This window comes from Clavelina lepadiformis, chromosome 7 (assembly GCF_947623445.1).
Source record: "Clavelina lepadiformis chromosome 7, kaClaLepa1.1, whole genome shotgun sequence".
Lineage (NCBI taxonomy): Eukaryota > Metazoa > Chordata > Ascidiacea > Aplousobranchia > Clavelinidae > Clavelina > Clavelina lepadiformis.
In genome coordinates this window covers 9,829,178-9,849,353 of record NC_135246.1, presented here as the reverse complement: position 1 = coordinate 9,849,353, position 20,176 = coordinate 9,829,178, and the positions used below count along the sequence as shown (strand labels likewise).

Below are 20,176 nucleotides of genomic sequence, written 5' to 3'. Positions count from 1 at the left end.
GTATTGATGAACAGATCTAACTTTGTGGAATATGACATAAAAATCAAAAAAAAAAACAAATAAAAAGATGTGACAATCGGAACTTGCATAAAAACTAGCTCGGTATCATCTGGTTTAAGTTGTAGCGTTGGCTATCTTGTCCGCTAGGTAGCGGCAGGACACCTCGTTTAGTGGCCGAAAAAGTCATTTGTGTTTTCAAAATATTGTCACCATAAAAAATGGATGTCCTTTGAAGTATTACATACTGTAAACACTAGCTCTCGCGAAATATCTTAACGTATCTCTCTAAATGTTTTATTTGAGCAAAATTTTTTTGGCAGAAAGTGATATAGGCTTATGCCTTTATATAAATACTGTATAGTTATCAGATTGCAGCACAGTATAAGTAAGTAGGCCAAAGCAAATCTGGACTTGAAGCACCACTACACATTTACCTTTCTTCAGTGGCTAGGTCCTAACAAATTTTTAAAGGAATTTATTTCACGAGTAGGCCTAAAACATATTTCAAGAAAAGACTTATGGACATACATACATAAGCGAGTGAAACATACAATATTTTGCGTGAACTTCATTCTAATTGCGATCGCAAAATATTTCTATGGTGTGAAAGCAATTTTAGCATAATAAGATATTATTTGACTATATTTCATAAAAGCCATCACCAATCGAAATACCTTACCAGGCCAAATCCTATCTAATGTTACTTTTTAATATGAGCCGCACATTGAATAACCTATTACAGATGATCACGCTCAACACAAATTTTTGATAAAAACCTATAAATCATAGCAAAAATTTTGACAGCACTTTGTATACGCCGATACACAAAATTTTGAAAAAGCACGTGCATCGTTCTAGGATAAGATTGATATCTTTCAGTAAATACCCATCGGCCAGATTCTTACTGACAACTCTTTTCTGTGTAGCACAAAATTAAGCAGATTTTTATCATACCGTGCGTGCATATAACAACTGAAAGCTTTAAATGGGCCATGAGTTGGTCATAAATGAGTTGTGATATTTTGGCGAGGCAAAAATAGTTCTCGCAAGTAAAAAGTGCTCTGGAATTTTGCCAAATCATTTTAAAGTTTTCAAAAAATGTTTCGTGACAATGTAAAAATATTTTGGAATATGGAAAAACAAGGAGTTTATTGGGTGAGACGCAAACAAAAGGTAAAGCAGCAGAGCATTGATCATTGGACATCTCTCGAAAGATATTGCATTGTGCAATCAACTAAATTATTTTGATGATTCAAATTAGTTTTTTGGTTTTCTTAAAAATCCTTTGTTGCTTAGCAAAACAATAAGCTTAAACCAATTTAGATAAACTTCTAAAAACTTATACGATGAACTGATAACTTTTCATGCAATTAAGGATGGATGACCTATCCTGTATTTCAAGATAAGTAACAAATAAGATGTTACTTTTATAATAATTCTTTAATGCCCTATGGCGTTTTTAGGCAGCTACTATTTCATCGGAAAATCGTGCGTTTAAAGCTCGTTTTCACAGTTTTTTGTTAGCATAGTTTAAAGGATATTACATAGCAATCTTAACAGTACCTAAATTTACCTTTTAATCTGAATTTAACTTTAATTAAACCCGAAATAAAGGAAAATCAACTTTTTGCATACCCATTCTTGTAACCTGACAGCCTATTTTTAATAACGTCCTGCGTGACCTACTTACGGCAAAATAGTAACTCCTAAAAATCAATGTGTCCAAATTGAACTGTAACACTTGTTTTTTCGTCTTTTTGATGTTATTTGCGCGTTGGGTTTAGTGGCCATGCTAACCATTGATCGACTTTATCATGTGTTAGTATCATTATTGCATGTTTTAAGGCCTTGGGCTTTCCTACTTTTTCCTGTCATTGTCTGCTGGCTGAACTGTGATGTTTCTACGTTACAATGGTTAGCATTTTATTTTTCTTTCCCCCACTGACGATGACGAATAATAAACGAAACGAATTCTAACGTGTGGGGTGCTATATGTAAAGTTGCTGCTGTGCAATTTACGAAAAAAAGAAGGTCTATCTGTTATTTTACATATTGGCTGGAGAAATGGGTTACTTGCAAACCAACTACAAGAATGAAACCGAATTGATGTAAACTAACGTAATTTGAAATAGGACACTTTGACCTTTGTGCATATTTATCTGACGAACCACTAAAATGTGCAAAAACCAAGTAAGCCCTACCTTATCTTTAGTTCATGCTTCTTGAACATATGAAAAGCGTTAAATCAGAAATCAGATTATCAGAAGCGTTAAATATCGAATTGAGCGAAATCCGATAAATGTTGAATATCAAAATATTTACAGCTTTATGATATATGCTATAGAAAAAAATATAGCATTATCTCTGCCTATATTTGAACGAGAAAAGAATGTTAAGCAAGAAAATGTTAACGCTGAACCCGTGCTTCCCTAGTGAGCAGCAAGGTGCGGAGCCTGTTGTAAGCTATGACCTCATGGTCACTTTATACTCATTGGCTATAGCCTAACTGCCAAATTGGAAGCGTAACCTACATGCACTTTGTTGCAAACTAAATTACTTTTTCTATTTCCAGCACGAAATGTTCATCCACTTCGTGCACATAGTCATTCATGTGACGAACTGTTTGTGACTGGTTGTTTATCTTTTCCTTCTAGGGCTGGGCAACTTTGGCCATAAGGGGCTTTTTCGAAGGCATCAGGTACAGAACGTCATCTTCCTTAAGGTGTGAATTACCCTTTCATTGGCGGCCAAAAGCAGCTTAAACAGGAAACTTGCACAAGCTAGCCAGAACTTCACTAGATCATTTTGCGGCTTTATGTTGCGGTAACCTTTTATACGTAGTAAAGGACATGTTTGCGAAGAGTTACCTTTCTGATTTTTTTTGGGAGAAAGTTATAATGTAGGAATGCACTCATAACTAGCAAGCAAACTAAAAAGTAAATATTGTCTGAGTCTTTTACAGAAGACTCCGAATGCAGTAAAAGGTTTTAGTGGTCAAGACATTTTGGGAAAGTTACTTTTCTCGGAAAGCAAATGTAGACTAACCAGAAACAAGCGCCAGACATACAGCATTTTTGGGTAGCCTCGACTTTTCACAGCAATCGTAAAATAACTACTGTATACAAATGCATCTGACCAAATAGACAGACAATGTGCCCAAATAAGGAATAGCTTGATGTATTCTGTTGAGAAAAAAGTAAAAAGACATTCATAAATTTTATTTAAGCAGCGGCACATTAATGCAAGGGGCTACAAAAATTGAAGTTAATTAAACATCATCGCCGTTTTCTTACTCTCGGCAAACGTCGCAGCTTGATCGTGTTCCATTTTGAAAGTTATTCAAATCCTATTGACCAACCACTTCGCCTGTGACTGACTTCCTGTTCCACCTATTGTAGTAAGTTCGGAAAAACCAAACGTGTTTTGCCATGAAGTAGCTCTTGCAGAACCAAAAATATTAACTAGAAATAGGAGATAACGTTAGACGTACTTGGTTATTATTGAATGTTTAGATATCTGCTGCATAGCCATCTCGTATAATACAAATGAGTCGTATACTTATGCCTTTGAAAAGTACTGCTTTGGCATTTGTTCTTTATGTAGAAGCTTTCAGAGGCATATTGAGCTCTTCAGCAAATTCAGTTCCAGGTGAGTTAGAACGACTAACATGAAACATTGTGTGTGTTTGTTGTACGTTTAAATTTTTCATATACAGTAGTTTGTTTAGTGATAGAACAATATTGGTTTTCTTTCTGCTATAGTTTACCCCCAATACACTACAGCAAGCCTAGTATTGTAAACAGTAAATAGGCTTATTTGTGCTGTGCTGCTTGCAACATGTTTGCGTTAAATTAGTTCCTACGTGCGTGATTTGACGTGATGTGTGAAAAGCTGCGTACTTTAGCTTTCCTGTTGCAACACCTGTGCGAAATTATGTGACAGTGTTTACATATACAGCATATATATACGCCTATTACGGGGTATATTTTGTTCCTGAAAATTGCTACCGTATAATGTTTTTTGCAATTGTCATCTAAATCATCACACTCACATGTCTGTTTCTTATTTCCTACAATTGCTCATTCACATGTACAGCATATTGAATCAGAATGATTTCTTTAGAAAATTATGGATATATCAGTACTGAATCGGTTGGTTCCTACGCAAATCCTAACTTGACCTGGACGGGAAATGTTCCAAACATCACTCTGAGGTTTAAACTGGATTTTCAAAATGCAATAACTGGGTCAATAGCACCGGCTGTGAAAGTGCAAATGAAAACATTTACGGCTACGCTGGCACTGAAATACGGCATGTGTGACGTTCAACCTAATCGCACAAAGTTTAACAGATACTTGTTGAGTTGTTCAAAGTTGAAAATAGACAATCGGTCTTGTTCGCATTTCGAAGTGAATCTAACTATACGCAACCCAGAGATTGAACTGGATAATACATCGGTAGTGTTTAATATTTCATCGCCATCATCCTCCACATGGCAGACAAAGATGTCAAGGCCTGTTTTCATCAAAAGTAAGTCATGCGCGTTTGAATTACTGTAAAATTTCAAAACTTATTTAGCTACATTTGCATTTGAATTGCGTTTTAAACAATTCTATTGCGTAGTAGGTTTTTGAGCTCGGCAATATGCATTTTCATTGTAATATTCAATTAATGCATCGCCTTACAGATTGTCCGTTAGAATTTAACAACAAAAAAGTGACTCACAGTCGGCCTACCCCTACCAGTAAATTCAGATTTCAGGAGAAAATCCCAGTGGAATGCATTGAGGGTGTAATGTTTTATGGGAATGACTCATACTTCAAAGGTTTGGCTTTTCCACCTGTGTATCAAACTTGCGGTCCATATGCCAGGTTTGATGGGCCAGAACTTGCTTGCTGGCAAGGTAAATGATGATGATAGATTTTATTTCTTTTATAAGAGAATACATTAATCCCAGACATACTATACGTCGTTCTATACGTGCAAAATATGCTAAAACATTTTTTTTTACTTTTTACGCTAAAATCATCTTCATTGAATGGAAAATACTCAACAGATGTTTTGGAGTGTTGCACGAAATGTTTTTTTTCTGTACACTATATTAACATAATTGTTAATGCAGGTCAGAAGGTTAATTTAAGTCAAGCTGCCACTCACGTCAGACTAAGGGATTCACCAGCGGTGTTTTTGTGCTACAATGAAAACCCAAACTTTGTTTCAACTGTTACGTTACACGTCGGGCACCATAAGTCTGTAGATCACTCAACTGTGAGTTCATTTGGCATGAAACTTGTAGCATGGATATCCTATACTGCTTTTGTTTTCTTTTCTTCACCAAAGGGTCGAGTTACAATTTCAAACTTAACTTTATTGATATTTCACTGTTGCTGGTAATTGAATTAACCACAAACTGGCAGAGGAGGAAATAATCGAGGCAATTTCCGACAATTAATAAACGAACACCACTATGATAGTTGATTCATAACCATATCAATATTGTGAAAGCATAAAATGGAGTAAACTAGAGGAAGAAATATTCTAGACAAGACCAAAACACTAAGAACAGAAACTAAGCAGTGGAATTTTGGTATTACCTATAAACTATCTATTTTTCAATCAATCAAAAGTTACAAACGTCAATCATGGGGTGAAGTTAAAAACGCCAACTACCCGATTAAAGATTATAAATTAAATGCTAATATAATTTTTGCATAGATTGCCTGGATCAACGTTTCCTTACCATGGCAACACGATGTTCACATTCACTCTTCTTGCACTCAGCACTTTTTGAACGGAACAACGTCACAAAAAAACGTTTGGATTGAAATTTTAAGTAAGCACATTATGCCATAACACAAAGCTGATGTTGCTAGTCTGTCTAACTTGTCAATCCGTATGCATAAATGTAGGCTACTATTAAATCTTGATTTTAAATCTTGTTTCAATACTATACACAGACCATTCGCCGCGTATTGCCTCCCAAGTGATGACTTTTCATATCCAAGAAGGTTCGTTCGAATTTATCAGGATTCCGTTTACCGTTTTCCCGCCTATCAATCGTTCGAATGTTCACATCACTAAGGCCGGTAAGTTTTGTACGGTTCCCTTAAGAATTGCACCCATATGAAGTTGCTGTACACACATATACATAATACCATACAATATTGCTCATGGGTGCAATCCGTTATTACCGTTTAGTACAGTATGTCGCAATCCAATCAGTTTCAAAATGATGTTTTGATTATTATCTTTTATTTAGGATTGCGGCACTAGTACGAACTATGACGCCACTCTTGACCTAATTATGAAAAATATAAACTTACATGCACGACAAATCTTGTGACATGTTATCCGGATTACGTAAAATTCGTGGTTTAATTTTTTGTGTGTTATTAGTCATCTCTAAACATAGAAATGGTTGTTCTGCGAAAATATGCAGTGCTCTGCTGCAGCTAAAATATTTAACTTCCGTTCTGTGAGTGACCCTGACTTTACATCACTTAACTGCTGGACAATGGTGTTGTTGTGTTTAATTATTTTACACATCTAAATAACATATCATGCATTTTTTTGCGCCAAAAGCATAATTAAATGTACCGGTACATAAAAACGGGCCCGGAACAAAGTAAATTTGCACGGGTTTACAATAACACTTTTGTTTAGGAAAAACTTTCACTTCATTCATACTTGAACGAAGACACAAAAATATTGAAATCGTGATAATGAAGTTTGAATCGGTACGTATGACAAGTAAGCCAATGTCATAACTCATAACTGTGTAAACCGTTTCATTCTGCTTAAGTCTTGTCAGAACCCCACCGGGCCACCGTTTCACAGTGCGGTAAATTCCAGGTAAAAGCAACGGACTTCGGCAATTACACAATCGAAATCAACGATCCTATGTACGACGCTAGTGTGAAAGCAGAAGTGTTGCTAGTACGTCATTCTTCAACACCCGGAAGTGTGGTCGGAGGCATTGTTGCTGGCAGCGTGATTTTTGTGCTTATTCTGCTCGGTTCTACCCTCTTAGTCATGTTTAAGCGAAAGCGACTGCTGTACTCATCAACAAGCGATGGTATGAAATCATGCAGTGTATTATGTGCGTCTATAGCGGGTTCACTCGTTTACCTATGCTAGCTACTACATTGTGGCTATCAAGATTTAAATACGGTAAGGTTTAGTGTAGTTTTTGTAACCCAGGTTCAATAGAACACTTATCTCCAGCGCCAACATCTTACAAGTAAGCACTTTTGAAAGTAGATAATCATAAAAGTTAATGACGAAATTCGTTATTAATGTTATGCTTCAGCTGCAAGAAACCTAGAAAACTTTAGCAAAATGCCTTTCTTCGTATAGCGACGACGTATTTCTGCCAGACGGGAACAACCACGAGTACGAGATGGTGGACACGTCGAAAGCAGAAACGCAGACGACAAGCTTCACCAACGCCATGGCTACAATGGCGCCTGAGGACGAGGAGGGTTACATGACCCCGGCCCAGCTGGGAGTGGGCCACAATTACTTGGCGGTAGACGATGATGAAAAACTGGAGAAAATATCCAACAACACTGACGTGTCATACGTCAATACCCTGGACGCGGATGAGAGCCATTACGTCAATCTCAGCTTCCAGTTTCAGCAAACGTGAACTGGTGCAAACCGGTTGACCCGTTGAAGCAATCTATGCAATACCATGGCCTGGTATGGAAAGATATATATATTAACAAACATAAGGCCTATTGAACTTTGATATATTTTGTTGCTAGTCTATCTACCACTTCTGTCCGAGGCCTCACATTACGAGAAGTATTAAGGACTCCTAAATTTTCAGTTGAAAATTTCCATGACAAAGCAGTCTATGTAAACGAAAACTTAGCTATTAAAAACGTTTTCAATTGCTTTGACTCTTGCGTCACCATATTTTTCGTAAAAGTTAATATATAACTCTGAAGATTTTGCTTTAACATCAACATCGCTGCATTTTCTTTGTCTGTATATTATTTATACATATATATAACGATAAAACTTAAATAAAGTGCGTCTAATCGCAGTTTATAATTCGAGAACACTTAAAGCTGACAAGGCGTAAACGATACGACACTTAAATCACATCGAACAATAAACGGACATACAGCAGCTACAATAAATAATAATCAACGCTGTTCACCACTTTCCATTTCTGCTGTGAGCAAATCAATCAAGTCGGATTCGGTGAATTGGTTTCTGGAATGAGCAATGGTCACAAAAGGCACAGCGTGACGTTTTATCAAGTATACTGCGTTAGTATAGGCTTTTCTTATCTGGTCGTTGTACTGAAGTGGGGCCCAGATGAAAAGCACCACGCAGGTAATGGCTCTCTCACGAAAAGTGAACTTGTACCGAAAGACCAACCAGCAACATTCGTCGTGATGGCAGTTGCGGATCATCTCTTCAAAAGACACAATGCTTTGGTCGAGTCTTGAAACCACATCTATTAGACCAATTTCGAAGTGAATTTTCAACTTTAAACAACCAAACCTATAATCGGTGGACTGTATTTTACGAAGTTCGTCCTTTGCATCTTTACCAACTAAATATCTGTAACCCATTTTAAACTGCCTTGCTTGAATATTCTTTTAATGCTTTTGTTTTGTTTAATAAATTTGATGTGTACATAGTGGTCCACGCAAATTACGCTATGAAACGCATTTTGACGTTGTGTGGCTATACGACATACAAAATTTTTCTTACAACGCTTTCAAAACAACGTTGCATTTCCTTTTAATTATAACATTACTAGAGATATCATTCGATTAGTTATGTATAGCTATAATTTGTAATAGCCATATTTTGTCTGATGATATTTTCCAACCGTTTTTTTAAAGATTCTAAGCAAGATCTTTTTATTACCCTTGAAGTAATGCTCAATTATCTTATCACAAAAGTTATTGCATTGAGTGAACAAAGCAACCGCACAATTACCTGGAAGCGATGGATCCGAATTAAACTTAAGTTTGAATTCGCTTAATAAGGCCAATCACGGGTCTGTAAAAGGCAATAAGTGGAAATTAAAATAGGTATGTTGCATATAGGACATAGGTGCACGCTAGATAAACTTTATAGCGCATATTATGGAACAACTTAACTGTGTGTAAACCAATAAACTAAAACTAAGTATAAAGTGTGAGAAACATGTCACATGCAAAAAAATGCATTAACAATTATTACAAGCAGAAATCTTACAGAAACGGTGTTAACTCAACAAAGAACTGGGCAGCTCCGACATTGTGCCATGACAGAGGAAGGAAATAATTAATTAATGTGATGTCAGCAGTACATCCTATGCCTACCTGAGCAGGTCTAATTGTTCTGTGGACAGGTGGTTATTTGACAGGTCTATAAAATCCAACGTCGAACTTGACTTTCCAAGGAATGTCAGCAAGTGGCTACAGCAAGTTAAATTAAGGTTCAAACGTAAAATTTAAAAACATCTTACCTTAAATCATTACGTCACCAATATCTTGTTTTCTTTAAGTAAGTCTTAACAACGTACCCGACAACGTAAGCGTTGCTTTGAGAATTCGAAATTTCACGGAAATGAAGACGTTTTATAATTGTCCTGTTAAGTAGTCTTAACCACTTTAACAAGCCATAAGAACCAACGTCATTTTTGGAAATGTCCAAATGTTCAAGATTTGGTAAACCTATTTATCAAAATTGATCGATTGAATGTTAACCAACCGGCGAACGCTAACAGTTGTGTGTGAAAAGTGATAATTACTGTTCTCCGCAGGATCAAAATTAACGAAGAAATCTTCTGAAATAAGACACTTCTTCAAAACCAGACTCTGCAGTGACTTAAAACTTAAAAGTAGTTTCCGCAAACCGTCTCCGTTTAAAAGGGGGTTGAAGGACAAATTTAAACGCTTCAAGCACTGCAAAAATATACACAAATATCAAACAGGAAACAATAAATTGAAAATAAACCTTTCAAATGACCCATTGAAATTCTCACAAGCTATGCCCATGTTAACTTAACTGACATGCAAAGGCTCGCATTCCGCAAGTGTGCCAATTGCTTCGCTATCCAAACCGCAGCAAGTCAAATCAAGCTCTTCGATTGGCGGACGGACCTCAGGAGACGGCTGACTGATCGATTGACAAAAGCAGCGGACACCGTCCTTATCCAGTCTGTTGCCAGCCAATATGAACTTACGGACTTCTTCTTGACCTAAGCTTAGTATCTTTTAAAAAGCGTTGCTATTAAGTCAGTAGCTTATTTCCAGAAGTTAATTTTAGCACACCAAATCAAGCTGAAAATATACGATCATTGTACAACTTTGCTGATCACTTACGGTATACTTAAAGCTAACTTTACGCAATAATTTAACTTAGTCTACCTACCAATGGTTTTAAGTGTCTTTCGTGCGAGAAGCCAAGGTTTCCCAGCTTGAATGTTTTTGAATTTTTGCAGTTTTCACATGCCTTTAATATGGCCGGGAGAATAGCTGAACAAAAGTATACAGCAAGTTTATAACGTGTCATGCAAGCCAACTATACAGCTAGACTTAAAGTCAGACGCTTTAAAATTTTCTACCTATTTAGATCTCTGTGACAATGTTTTCTCACTTCCATGATATTTCTTTAAAATTACCCTAAAAGACTCGCAAAACAATCGAAGAAAACTTACGGCGCTTCGCGGTTTTGCAGTTTTCAACGTAACACTGAGATATTGTCAAAACTTTATAGGATAATATATTTCCAACAACAGTGTCGTTAAAAGTGAGCGTGTCACAGATGAGATCATCAGGGGCAAGAAGGCAACCATCGCTGGTAGACAGTGACAAAAGCGGTCTTAGACGGGTCAATTTTTCATAGCGACTGGCGGCAGTTTCAAGAAGCCAGCTGACTTTCTTGTCTCTGTGAGAGAATTAAAAGCAAGGATTACAAAAGCGTCATTAGCTCCATCAACGACATATTACTGAATGTAAATATATACAATACAAACTACAGCTGTACAGGCTAGTTAATTTTACCAACAAGGTTCTCTTTGTATCTAAACTATTATTAAAGTAAACAAACGCAACAATTCAATAAACTTCACTTAACTGAATCGTAGCAAAAATCTCACCTTCCAGGTACAGGAATAACGAATGATTTGTCACTGATCTGTACTTTTAAGCGAATTGCAGATGATTGTGAGTGCTCAGGATGAGGATAAAAGTGAGTGGACGAAGCACCAGTGTGTTGATAAACACACATGGTACTAACAGAGTTCAGCGGAGGTTGGGAGGTGATGTCCAAACTCTGTTTACTTGCAGTGTCTTTGTGAACATCTGCTTCATGTGATTGACGATGTCGCTTGACTGGTTGAGTGTCCATTGCACACTCTTCATCATCTGGCACGAGCCAGTCATCATTGCTCAAAGCATCATCATCTACTGATAGAAGAGCTGGCTGCTTGGTGGGTCTGTTGGTTGCAGATCGAGAAAGTTCACTGCAATCGTTTTTGCTCTGAGGTAAGAATGACGAAGAAAATGGACCTGACCTTTCCGACCGCTTCGTTCTGACAAACCTTGAATTTCTTCTAGATTTATCGTATCTTAGAAAAACTTTATCGACACCAATGCTGCTTGATTGTGCTGAGTTAGACGAATAACATTTTCCACCAAAACGCTTTGTTTTAGCACTTTTGGCGTCTTTTAAAATGTTTGCAACTGACTTCAACGTATTAGGATAATTTTCTTCATAATCCATAGTATTGTCGTCGGAGTCCTCAATAATAGCAAAGTTGTCATCTACTTCCTCGCCATCTGAAAGCTTGCCATGTTCCGGAGATGCTTGAGAAATTCTCAACGATTCCTTTTGAAGACCAGGCAAGTCATCATCAAGAAATTCCAATATTTTATTATTTTCCTTTAATTCCTCTGGATAGTTTGCAACGGTTTGGGGTAAGTCCGTTACTGACCTATTAGTAAATTGCGTACTGCGCATCTGGAAAAAAATATGAAGCATTATGCCCGGCAAGTAAGATGACACTATGCAGACAGGCATATTGCAAATAATACTGTGCCAAGAAATAATGCAACCGCTTTTGTGGTCACGGTGTAGTCAGAATACAGGGTAAGTGTAGTTAACATAGCAATAATTTTTCATACGGATTTTAACGTGGCTAACAGTTCTTTATACTCTTCTTTGCTGTCGCTATCCAAATCTTCTTTATGGCGGTGATAATAGTTAACAAGACAATCCAGAGTAGTATTTCCCTGCATATAGTTTACCGACAATGTTACAGAAGTTTCATCAACATTTTATGATATAACTAGATATGATATGCTATTGCTAAGAGTGAATTGACCAACATGAGCATTGGGAATATTTGGATCAGCGCCACTTCTCAATAAAAACTTGACAACGTCAAAATGTCCATTTGTGGCCGCGTCATTTATAGGGGTGATGTTATCGCAGAGTTCTCCACCAGTGTCATTAATGTGTGCGCCATTGTTCACCAAGAAGTCCACCACATCTGGATGAAAAAAACGTAGAGCCGGGAAGTAAGTAACATGAGGTTAATAGAACAATAGAAAAGTAATAACATCTATTCAGAAACTAAGATGCTATACAGAATAAAACAGCTGCGTGCAACTCTGCATGTACCTAAGTGTCCATGGTTACAGGCTTCATGAAGCGGAATCCATCCACAAAAGTCACGAGGGTTAAGAGGATGCCCCTGTAAATGACAATGAAGTATTGAAGAATGAAGTATTTTTACAGGCTACAATAAATACAAAAGGCCAGCATTAAGTCCAAAAGTAAAAGATTATAGAAAATTTAGAAAAAAATATTAAATTCTTATAAAGTACATTGTGAAAGAAACTTCAGCAGAGCATTCAGCATTTTTCACTTTCATAGGTAAGCGTATAAGTGGTAACTATGCTCCTTTTACCTGTCTTACTAGCACTTCTACACTTTTTAGTTTTCCTTCGATACACACTCTGTGTAGCAATGTTTCCCCTTTTTCGTTTGTCTTTATGAAATTTGTCTTTCTTCTTCTTCGGGAAGTATCACCATCTTCCATTGTATCCATTTCAACATCTTAGAAAGTAAACCATTAATCAAGTGTTGATTTCCATACACCAACCAACTAAAGATTTATGCTTAAGTTTCAGCTATTCACAATAAGAAATCGCACTTTACCTTCATTTGTAGTCATTTCTGCCTCAAAAAGTTCATCAATATCTTGTAAGAAGCATGAGTTCTGACTATCTTCGTTTTCACACATTGCTTCATCAGCAATAACACCCAACTTCAGTTCCAATTCAGAAATTTTCTGCCTCGTTTCAAAAGCTTTATCTGTTTTTTGTAAGTTTCTTTGCATTTCTTCATATGGAACAAGAGTTTGTAGCTGCAAAACAAAATACTTTCTACACATTTCAAAAAAAGAAAATAATTATGTTCAAAAATGAAAAATGGGAAGTTGAAAGCATAAACGGGATGCTATCGGAATTTTTAGGTCATTCTAAGTCTTCAACGATAACGATACTGTAGTCTTGGTGATCATTTTACTCTACTTAAATCCTAGTAACTAAGCTTGTTTGTATGCATTTTTTGTTTCCAATCTTATGAAATTGCTTGTTTTTATGAGATCTTGTCGAATTTGTCATTGTTTACCAGCACAACTAAAAAGGAGCAAGTGTTGTTAATACCTTGCTTTAAGGCATACCAAAAATTGAGTATTCCTACCAGGTATCAAAACTGAAATCACTTAATTGCAAGTCAGACGCTGTAAGTCTAAGGCCTAGGCTCTGCCACTAAACTGCCTAGCCAACAATTGTTTCTGAAGTACAGTTAAATGACATGAAATCTTAGGAATGATGCTTCCATCAAAAATCAACCTTTAGTAAATCATCCTTTGATGCATCAGCACACTCTAATGCTTTCACATAGATTGTCTCAATTTCTTCATAAGAAGCTTCATTTTTTTCCATAGCTCCAGCTATATGTGTAAATGTTTTGGAACGCTACAAACAGAAAATTAAATAAATAGTATTTAATGTCAATTATGCAGTAGCACTCACAAGTCATTTTAAGTATTACTGGTAATAAAATACTTAATCAACTTTAATCAAGTGTTTAAACTTCACAAATCCAAGCAATTTAAATTTCAACTCATCCCTCGTATAATGTTTAAAAATTTAACAAACAATTTTTTAACATTTTTAACAATGTCAATATTCATGTTGTTATATTTTTAATTCCTGTCAGAAAATACCAAATTTGATGCCATAGAAATGCTATCGTTCATGAGAATGAACCTTTTTAAACCCAAATAAATATAAATGCAATAAACAAAATCAGTTTTTGGTAGAAAAGTACAGGAAAACAACAAAACAAGTGTCTACAAATATGACATTGAAAAATTGTGTAAAATCTTGCAAATTTTAACCTAGTATTATTTTTATTCATACAGTCAATATGCTTTATCGCCTAACTCCCTTTGTATATGTATATTGACTTTAAAGAAATGTGATTTCATAAACTTGTAACCAGTGTATGTACAAATTATCGGTCAATATAGTTTGAAAATATTTTGTCTTGTGTCTTGGTTTGTCGCAAATAAAAATATTACAAGACAATATTCATGTAATCAATAAGTAAAAAAATTCTAAAAAGTTGTTTAAGATTTACTGAAAGAGAATAAAATTTCTGAGAAGTGCTCACTTCATTTTCTTCAATGCTTGATTCTATATCTTTATAGTAGTAACAAATCGCTTCATCATATTTTTTCACATCAGACAAAGTAGATGCAATTGAGAAGTAAACAGCAGTTCTTTGCTTTGAGCTGACATTGGGTAACTTTGGCAAAAGTTTTTCCTACCATGCATTAAAGTTCAAGATGCTACAGTTCTTTCATCAAACGTACAAAATTTTAAACATATATATGAGAAACAGATGATGTAAAAGTCGTACCTGCATTTTGTAGTGTTTAATAGCAGGGTAAAAACTTCCTATGCTGCAAAAAGCATCCGCCAAAGCTTCGTGCAATGAATACTCTTTCTGGGGATTTTCTTTTGAAGCAGCAATCTCCTTTTGAAGATGGTACAACTTTATTACTGAAAAAATTTTTGTTGAAAATGTTTTGAAATATAAAAGCTTTTGTCAAACTAAAATGATTTATACTATGCCAGTAAAAAAAATTTAGTGCAAGTTTCATATAACAAGAGTTAGAAGTAAATAAACTTGCGCTTGTTTCAACGAAAGAATAATGTGCAAACACTTGTTACCTGTTTTGAGTTTCATTTCAACCTCGTTGCGCTGTTTTGGATATTTTTTGTAGATTTCTTTAAGATAAGACTTTGCTGCCTGGAGGTTTTCCATGAAAAGGTAAGCCTGAATATGTGGATATGAACATCGATTGATATAAAATCTAAAACACTTTAATTGAAAATTCCAAAGAAAAGTGACTTACTTCAGATGCTAATTCCAGAGCTAGAAGTGTTTCATCTTTCCTGTGAATTTTTCTAGCAATCTGAAGAGCGCACTCTGCACTCCTCGCAGCAGCACTATATTGCTTTCCATCAATATTAACCAAAGTTAATATTCGGTTTGCCAAACATCGTTCCTCATCGAACTCGTACCTCCTAAATAGTTTTAAAGGTAATATTTACTTTCCTGTTAACCACCTTACTTTGAAAAGAAATCTTTACATTTTGCATAAAATGTATTTTCAGTTTAAAGCAAACTCAGTCAATGTAGTGACTGACACAAAGCGCTAAAGTATGCTAGACAGAAATCGATATATTTTCAAAATCTTAAGAAATTTCAATTTTTCAATTTCAATTTTAGAACTCAAATATCAGACCAACTGTGGTAATTTAAGCTTAAATAAATACCATACTGATAAACCAAATAATGTCACAGCACAAAAATCAAGTCTAATGCATCGTGCATGTTATGCTGTTGAGTGTTGAGTAAGCATTTACTGAGACAGGTAGAGGGCTTTCTGAAGATAATCCTTGCTTTTGGTGCTAGACTTGTTTTTGTCTTCGACTCTAGAGATGCCAGAGAGATACGAAAAGCAAAGTCCCAGATTGAGTAAGCTTCTAATTTTCATTCCAATGATTTCTTTTTTGTTGACTGTTCCTTCTTCCATCAAGGTTGCCACATTACTCATACTTTCATCAAGAAAGCCAATGGATCTAGCGAAGCAAAATGGTTCAAGCGTAATCTGAAACTAAGCTAAATATTAAGCTAAGCAGCTTAATACCTTAACCTAAGCTATACGCAAGCATAATCTAAATTATGCTATGCTAACATTGGTGCATGTATTAGCAATATAATGCAGATGTTGTTTCAGTTTAAAATAATAAATTGCAGACGTAGAAAAAAATTAATTTACTTTTGTAGTGCTTTGCGTGATTCTTCTCTGTTTTCTAAAGTCTTTGAATATTCCAGATAAGATCGTCCCAGCGAGGTGTTTGCCCTTTGCAATTCAACAGAATCCTGAGCTGCTAAGCGAAGATACATTTTGTAATGCTTGATTGCTCTCTGGTAGTTTTCCAATGCAAGGTATACATCTCCAATCTGTGAAACATTAATTGATTATTTAAAATTAATTGACACTAATATGTACTGAAATTTGCTAATACACAAGTATTTAACAAAAAATATCCTAAAGTTGTAAACATAAAATAAAAACATGAGTCAAACAAAAACAGGACTGAAGAAAGCTGTTAGTAGTCTATTTACATTTTATATTAAACATATATGGTACATGACAAGCTTATTTTATGACTTAATACAATTAGTGAAAAAGTCATAGAATTATCCAAAGATCTTCACGACATTTGCTCAAAATACTGAGTAAGTCTTAAGAGCAAGATATTGGAAAGAGAAAGTTAAAAATATTTATAGGAAACAAAAAAAAAGACTGAAAACTAATGAGGTTATTTTCCTAACAGACAATTTGGGTATTTACTACGACATTTATTCGAATAGAAGCTACGACTATTATTCTTTACTGAAAGCATTTTATGTAGCCTCTAATCCAGGGCAGCTACTTTTTTTTCTTGCCTTAATAACTTTACTTAACCAATACCATATGTACAGCAGTTAATGTGCTGCTAATCCTGTTAATCAACAGTTATTTAGAGTAAGCTAATCTCAATTTGTCAGCTCTCTTCTTTGTTGATAAGACTACATTTTCCAAATCCAACGCCGTGGGTGTTAAGTTGTAGATAATATCACAGATCTGATAGAGTTTTAACATGTTCACCTGACACTAATCTGGTTGCTAATCTATAATCTATATGTATCGTATAAAGCAGTGTGATTTGAGTCAGTGTGAAAGGTGTGAGACACTTCAAGTCTGTTAAATTTTTGCACTATTTCATGTGCCCATTAATCAAGGGCAGCTACTGTGGTGCTCAATTCTAAAAATCATTCCGTATAGAATTTAATCAGCTTTTAATCAAGCAAAATGTGTATATACTTATTATGCATACTTATTATCACAGCAAAACGAGCTAAAACGAAGTGCATTAATTTGCATAAAAATCGTTAGCCAAACGACTCAACTTATGGTATACATATACCTTTCTATTTGCAATAGCTTGGCCTGTTACGTCCTTTAGAACCTCACACAGTTTTAACTCGCTTGTATGCATAAGCAGCGCTTCTTCATGATTTTCTGCAAGCATTGAAAATGTAATGAATCTAATGTAATGAACTCAAAAAAACCAAGAAAACACATGCACATATATTATTAACATTAAAATAGTGTCTATTATAGTATAGTATATATGTCGAAGAACTGAGAACTGTCACATGAAAAAATGTCATCTCAGGTGTATGGCATACTTTAGTAAATGCATATCAAAATTCGAGAATGCAAGCCAACCACAACCTGAGGAGGAAATTTACTTGGCCCTCACCGTTTTTAAAATTGCATGTAAACATTTCGTTTGCAGTCACATGGTGCTACACATAGATCATATCAGGTTAATGCAGTTTCTTTTTCGAAATTATGGTGGTTTTTGTTTTTTCAAGATGGTAATGTTTATTTAAAAATTTAACTACTGGAATCCAAGCATGATATTTTAGCACATAATTGAGCTTTTAATTGATGCCTGTTATTGTGTAATAGCTTTGAAAATGGGACAAGAAAATGTTTACCAGCTTTGAGTAAATGAGAGTGGACTTAATGGTTTAGTACTGTAATCAGTGTGATAGTGGCAGTAATTGTGTTTACAGCAAGTAATAAAGGAAAGCTAACAGTGAAGGAGGCAAAGAATGGCAGACATCACAATCTATTTTCAATGAATAGTGCAGCAACCATCTCCTGGCAATTTACAACAAAACTGTTGCTCTAAGGCAAAACAAAACTTTATGCAAATGGACTTGTACAAATTTTCAAAAGATTAGGTATCAGGTTGTTGATTGCGCTGAAAAAGTGATGCTCACCAGTGCTGGGCAATTGAGGCAAATGAAAACATCAGCAAAACTAGTCATGAAGTATTTGTGGTATATATTTAATTAATAGCTGAATAATAATAATAATATTTAGTAATAATAGTAATACTGTAATAACAATAATAGTAATAATTAAATTAATAATATTTAATATATATGTAATTAATAGTTAATCATAATGAAATGTTGAGTGGTGAGTTTGCAAAAAGGGGTTTGATAAAAACTGCACATGTCAAGAAATTTTTATAACATATTCATCCCGGAAAGAAGAAAAAATTTGCCAATCTTTGCCTTTTCTAGACATTGTTGCAAGATGAACTGATGAGCTATCATCATAACTATGTTAGGGAAATATCGAGGAATCAAACCAGACGTAATTAGATTATTTCTTTGGCTTAAAAAGAAAGCATCGGACACTACTCAGTTACTAACTTTCTTGAGTGGTACAAATACAAATATTGAGATAAATATTGATTACGAAGAGATACGCAGTGCCCCATGTATCACGCTCTACGTATGTTTGAAGAATAAAGTTTGTGTATTTCATTTTAACATTTTTATTTCACAACATCATTAAATAATTAATAGACTATCCATGCACCTTTCATTGTTTAAGCAATGTGGTCATATGCTATAGGCCCTCAAACACTTTCATATTACAGCCCTGATGAGTAATTTATGTACTTCATATTGCCTAAACAGAAGTAAACCTTGTTTTAAATACAGATCTCCAAGTACATTGCAGCAATTCGATTCTTCAACTATATTCCTATCCTTTTGTGCTTTAGTTCTCAATTTCAGATAACCTGTTAGTAAATAAAATATACACATAACTATAGGCAGTTTTACTTACGGTAGTTACACATTATACAAAAAGCTAGGTTTTTAAGTGCTTGTGCAATAGCCTTTCCCTTGTTATTATGCAACTGGAAAAACTTAGGTTAGCAATTGCAGTGTAAACTACAACAAACTTATATGTCAATGCCAGAACGACTTCAAAAGATCAGCAATATGATAGTCCAATACAATCTGAATATGGTAGATGCAAGTAGCAATTAACAGAGGTGCAAGTAATATTCACTATGATTCAATACCAACATATATCGCACATTCTCAAAACTAACTTACGTTTTATTTCCTTTGAATAATCCATACTGCACAAGCCTATATACAGTTGAACTATAACAGCAAGATAGGCTGCGGTTTGGTGGGCCAAACTAAATCATATACAGTTATTTAAACCAGTTTTAACAAATGAAATCAACGGCTACTTCGAAGGGTTGTTGCGATCTTTAATACTCAAAACAAATTTTTTTTAAATAAATCTTGGCCAAGACCTGAGAACAGAACAACTTCGGGTAAGTGATTTATCACAGTATTAATCTTGAAAGAAAAAACATTCTCGCGCTCAAATGTAGTTTTTTATCAGGTGGTTTCCCAAAGTTTAAACTTTTTTTAAGATCCTGCTATAGAGATATAACTTTTGTCTACTACCGGTATAAAGACTAACCATAAAACACAATTCACGGTTTTATGAAGGCCTAATTTATGTAATTTATGATTTGTTAATCATTATCAAATAAAACTGCAAATTCATAAAATTAGGATAAAAAAGTTTAAAATGACATAAACATTTTTGTTTATTATTGTATTTTATCATGTTACTTCATGATAATATTTCATAAGGCTTTGAACATTTCAAAATAAGCACATTAATAAAATTATG

At 34.9% G+C, this 20,176-nt stretch overlaps 2 protein-coding genes across 3 annotated transcripts; one reads left to right on the top strand and one right to left on the bottom strand.

The window, feature by feature from the left end:
• Nucleotides 1-2,640: 2,640 nt before the first annotated feature.
• On the top strand, nucleotides 2,641-8,652 carry LOC143464988 (uncharacterized). The gene is made up of 11 exons (XM_076963082.1): nucleotides 2,641-3,397; nucleotides 3,513-3,648; nucleotides 4,123-4,530; nucleotides 4,688-4,903; nucleotides 5,123-5,268; nucleotides 5,716-5,833; nucleotides 5,958-6,086; nucleotides 6,664-6,737; nucleotides 6,853-7,075; nucleotides 7,201-7,240; nucleotides 7,357-8,652. Exons 2-11 carry the CDS (start codon nucleotides 3,546-3,548, stop codon nucleotides 7,646-7,648), a joined length of 1,749 nt encoding a protein of 582 aa, XP_076819197.1. The 5' UTR covers nucleotides 2,641-3,397; nucleotides 3,513-3,545; the 3' UTR covers nucleotides 7,649-8,652.
• LOC143464987 (tonsoku-like protein) lies at nucleotides 7,973-19,837 on the bottom strand. Of its 2 annotated transcripts, XM_076963081.1 has the most exons (24): nucleotides 19,579-19,836; nucleotides 19,161-19,256; nucleotides 17,574-17,668; nucleotides 16,379-16,563; nucleotides 15,963-16,178; nucleotides 15,449-15,620; nucleotides 15,264-15,369; nucleotides 14,950-15,092; nucleotides 14,701-14,853; nucleotides 13,875-14,000; nucleotides 13,177-13,384; nucleotides 12,926-13,074; nucleotides 12,637-12,709; nucleotides 12,342-12,505; nucleotides 12,138-12,245; nucleotides 11,111-11,973; nucleotides 10,670-10,899; nucleotides 10,384-10,487; nucleotides 10,023-10,223; nucleotides 9,761-9,914; nucleotides 9,533-9,683; nucleotides 9,330-9,425; nucleotides 8,962-9,024; nucleotides 7,973-8,470 (listed from the first exon to the last, which is right to left on the bottom strand). In XM_076963081.1, the coding sequence occupies exons 1-23, from the start codon at nucleotides 19,601-19,603 to the stop codon at nucleotides 8,988-8,990; spliced, it is 3,855 nt and encodes a 1,284-aa protein (XP_076819196.1). In that variant the 5' UTR covers nucleotides 19,604-19,836; the 3' UTR covers nucleotides 7,973-8,470; nucleotides 8,962-8,987. The 2 variants fall into 2 exon arrangements, 1 of the variants encoding a protein (XP_076819196.1); XR_013118566.1 differs by lacking the exons at nucleotides 7,973-8,470; nucleotides 8,962-9,024; nucleotides 9,330-9,425; nucleotides 9,533-9,683 and having other exon boundaries at nucleotides 9,774-9,914; nucleotides 10,023-10,210; nucleotides 19,579-19,837.
• Nucleotides 19,838-20,176: the final 339 nt, after the last annotated feature.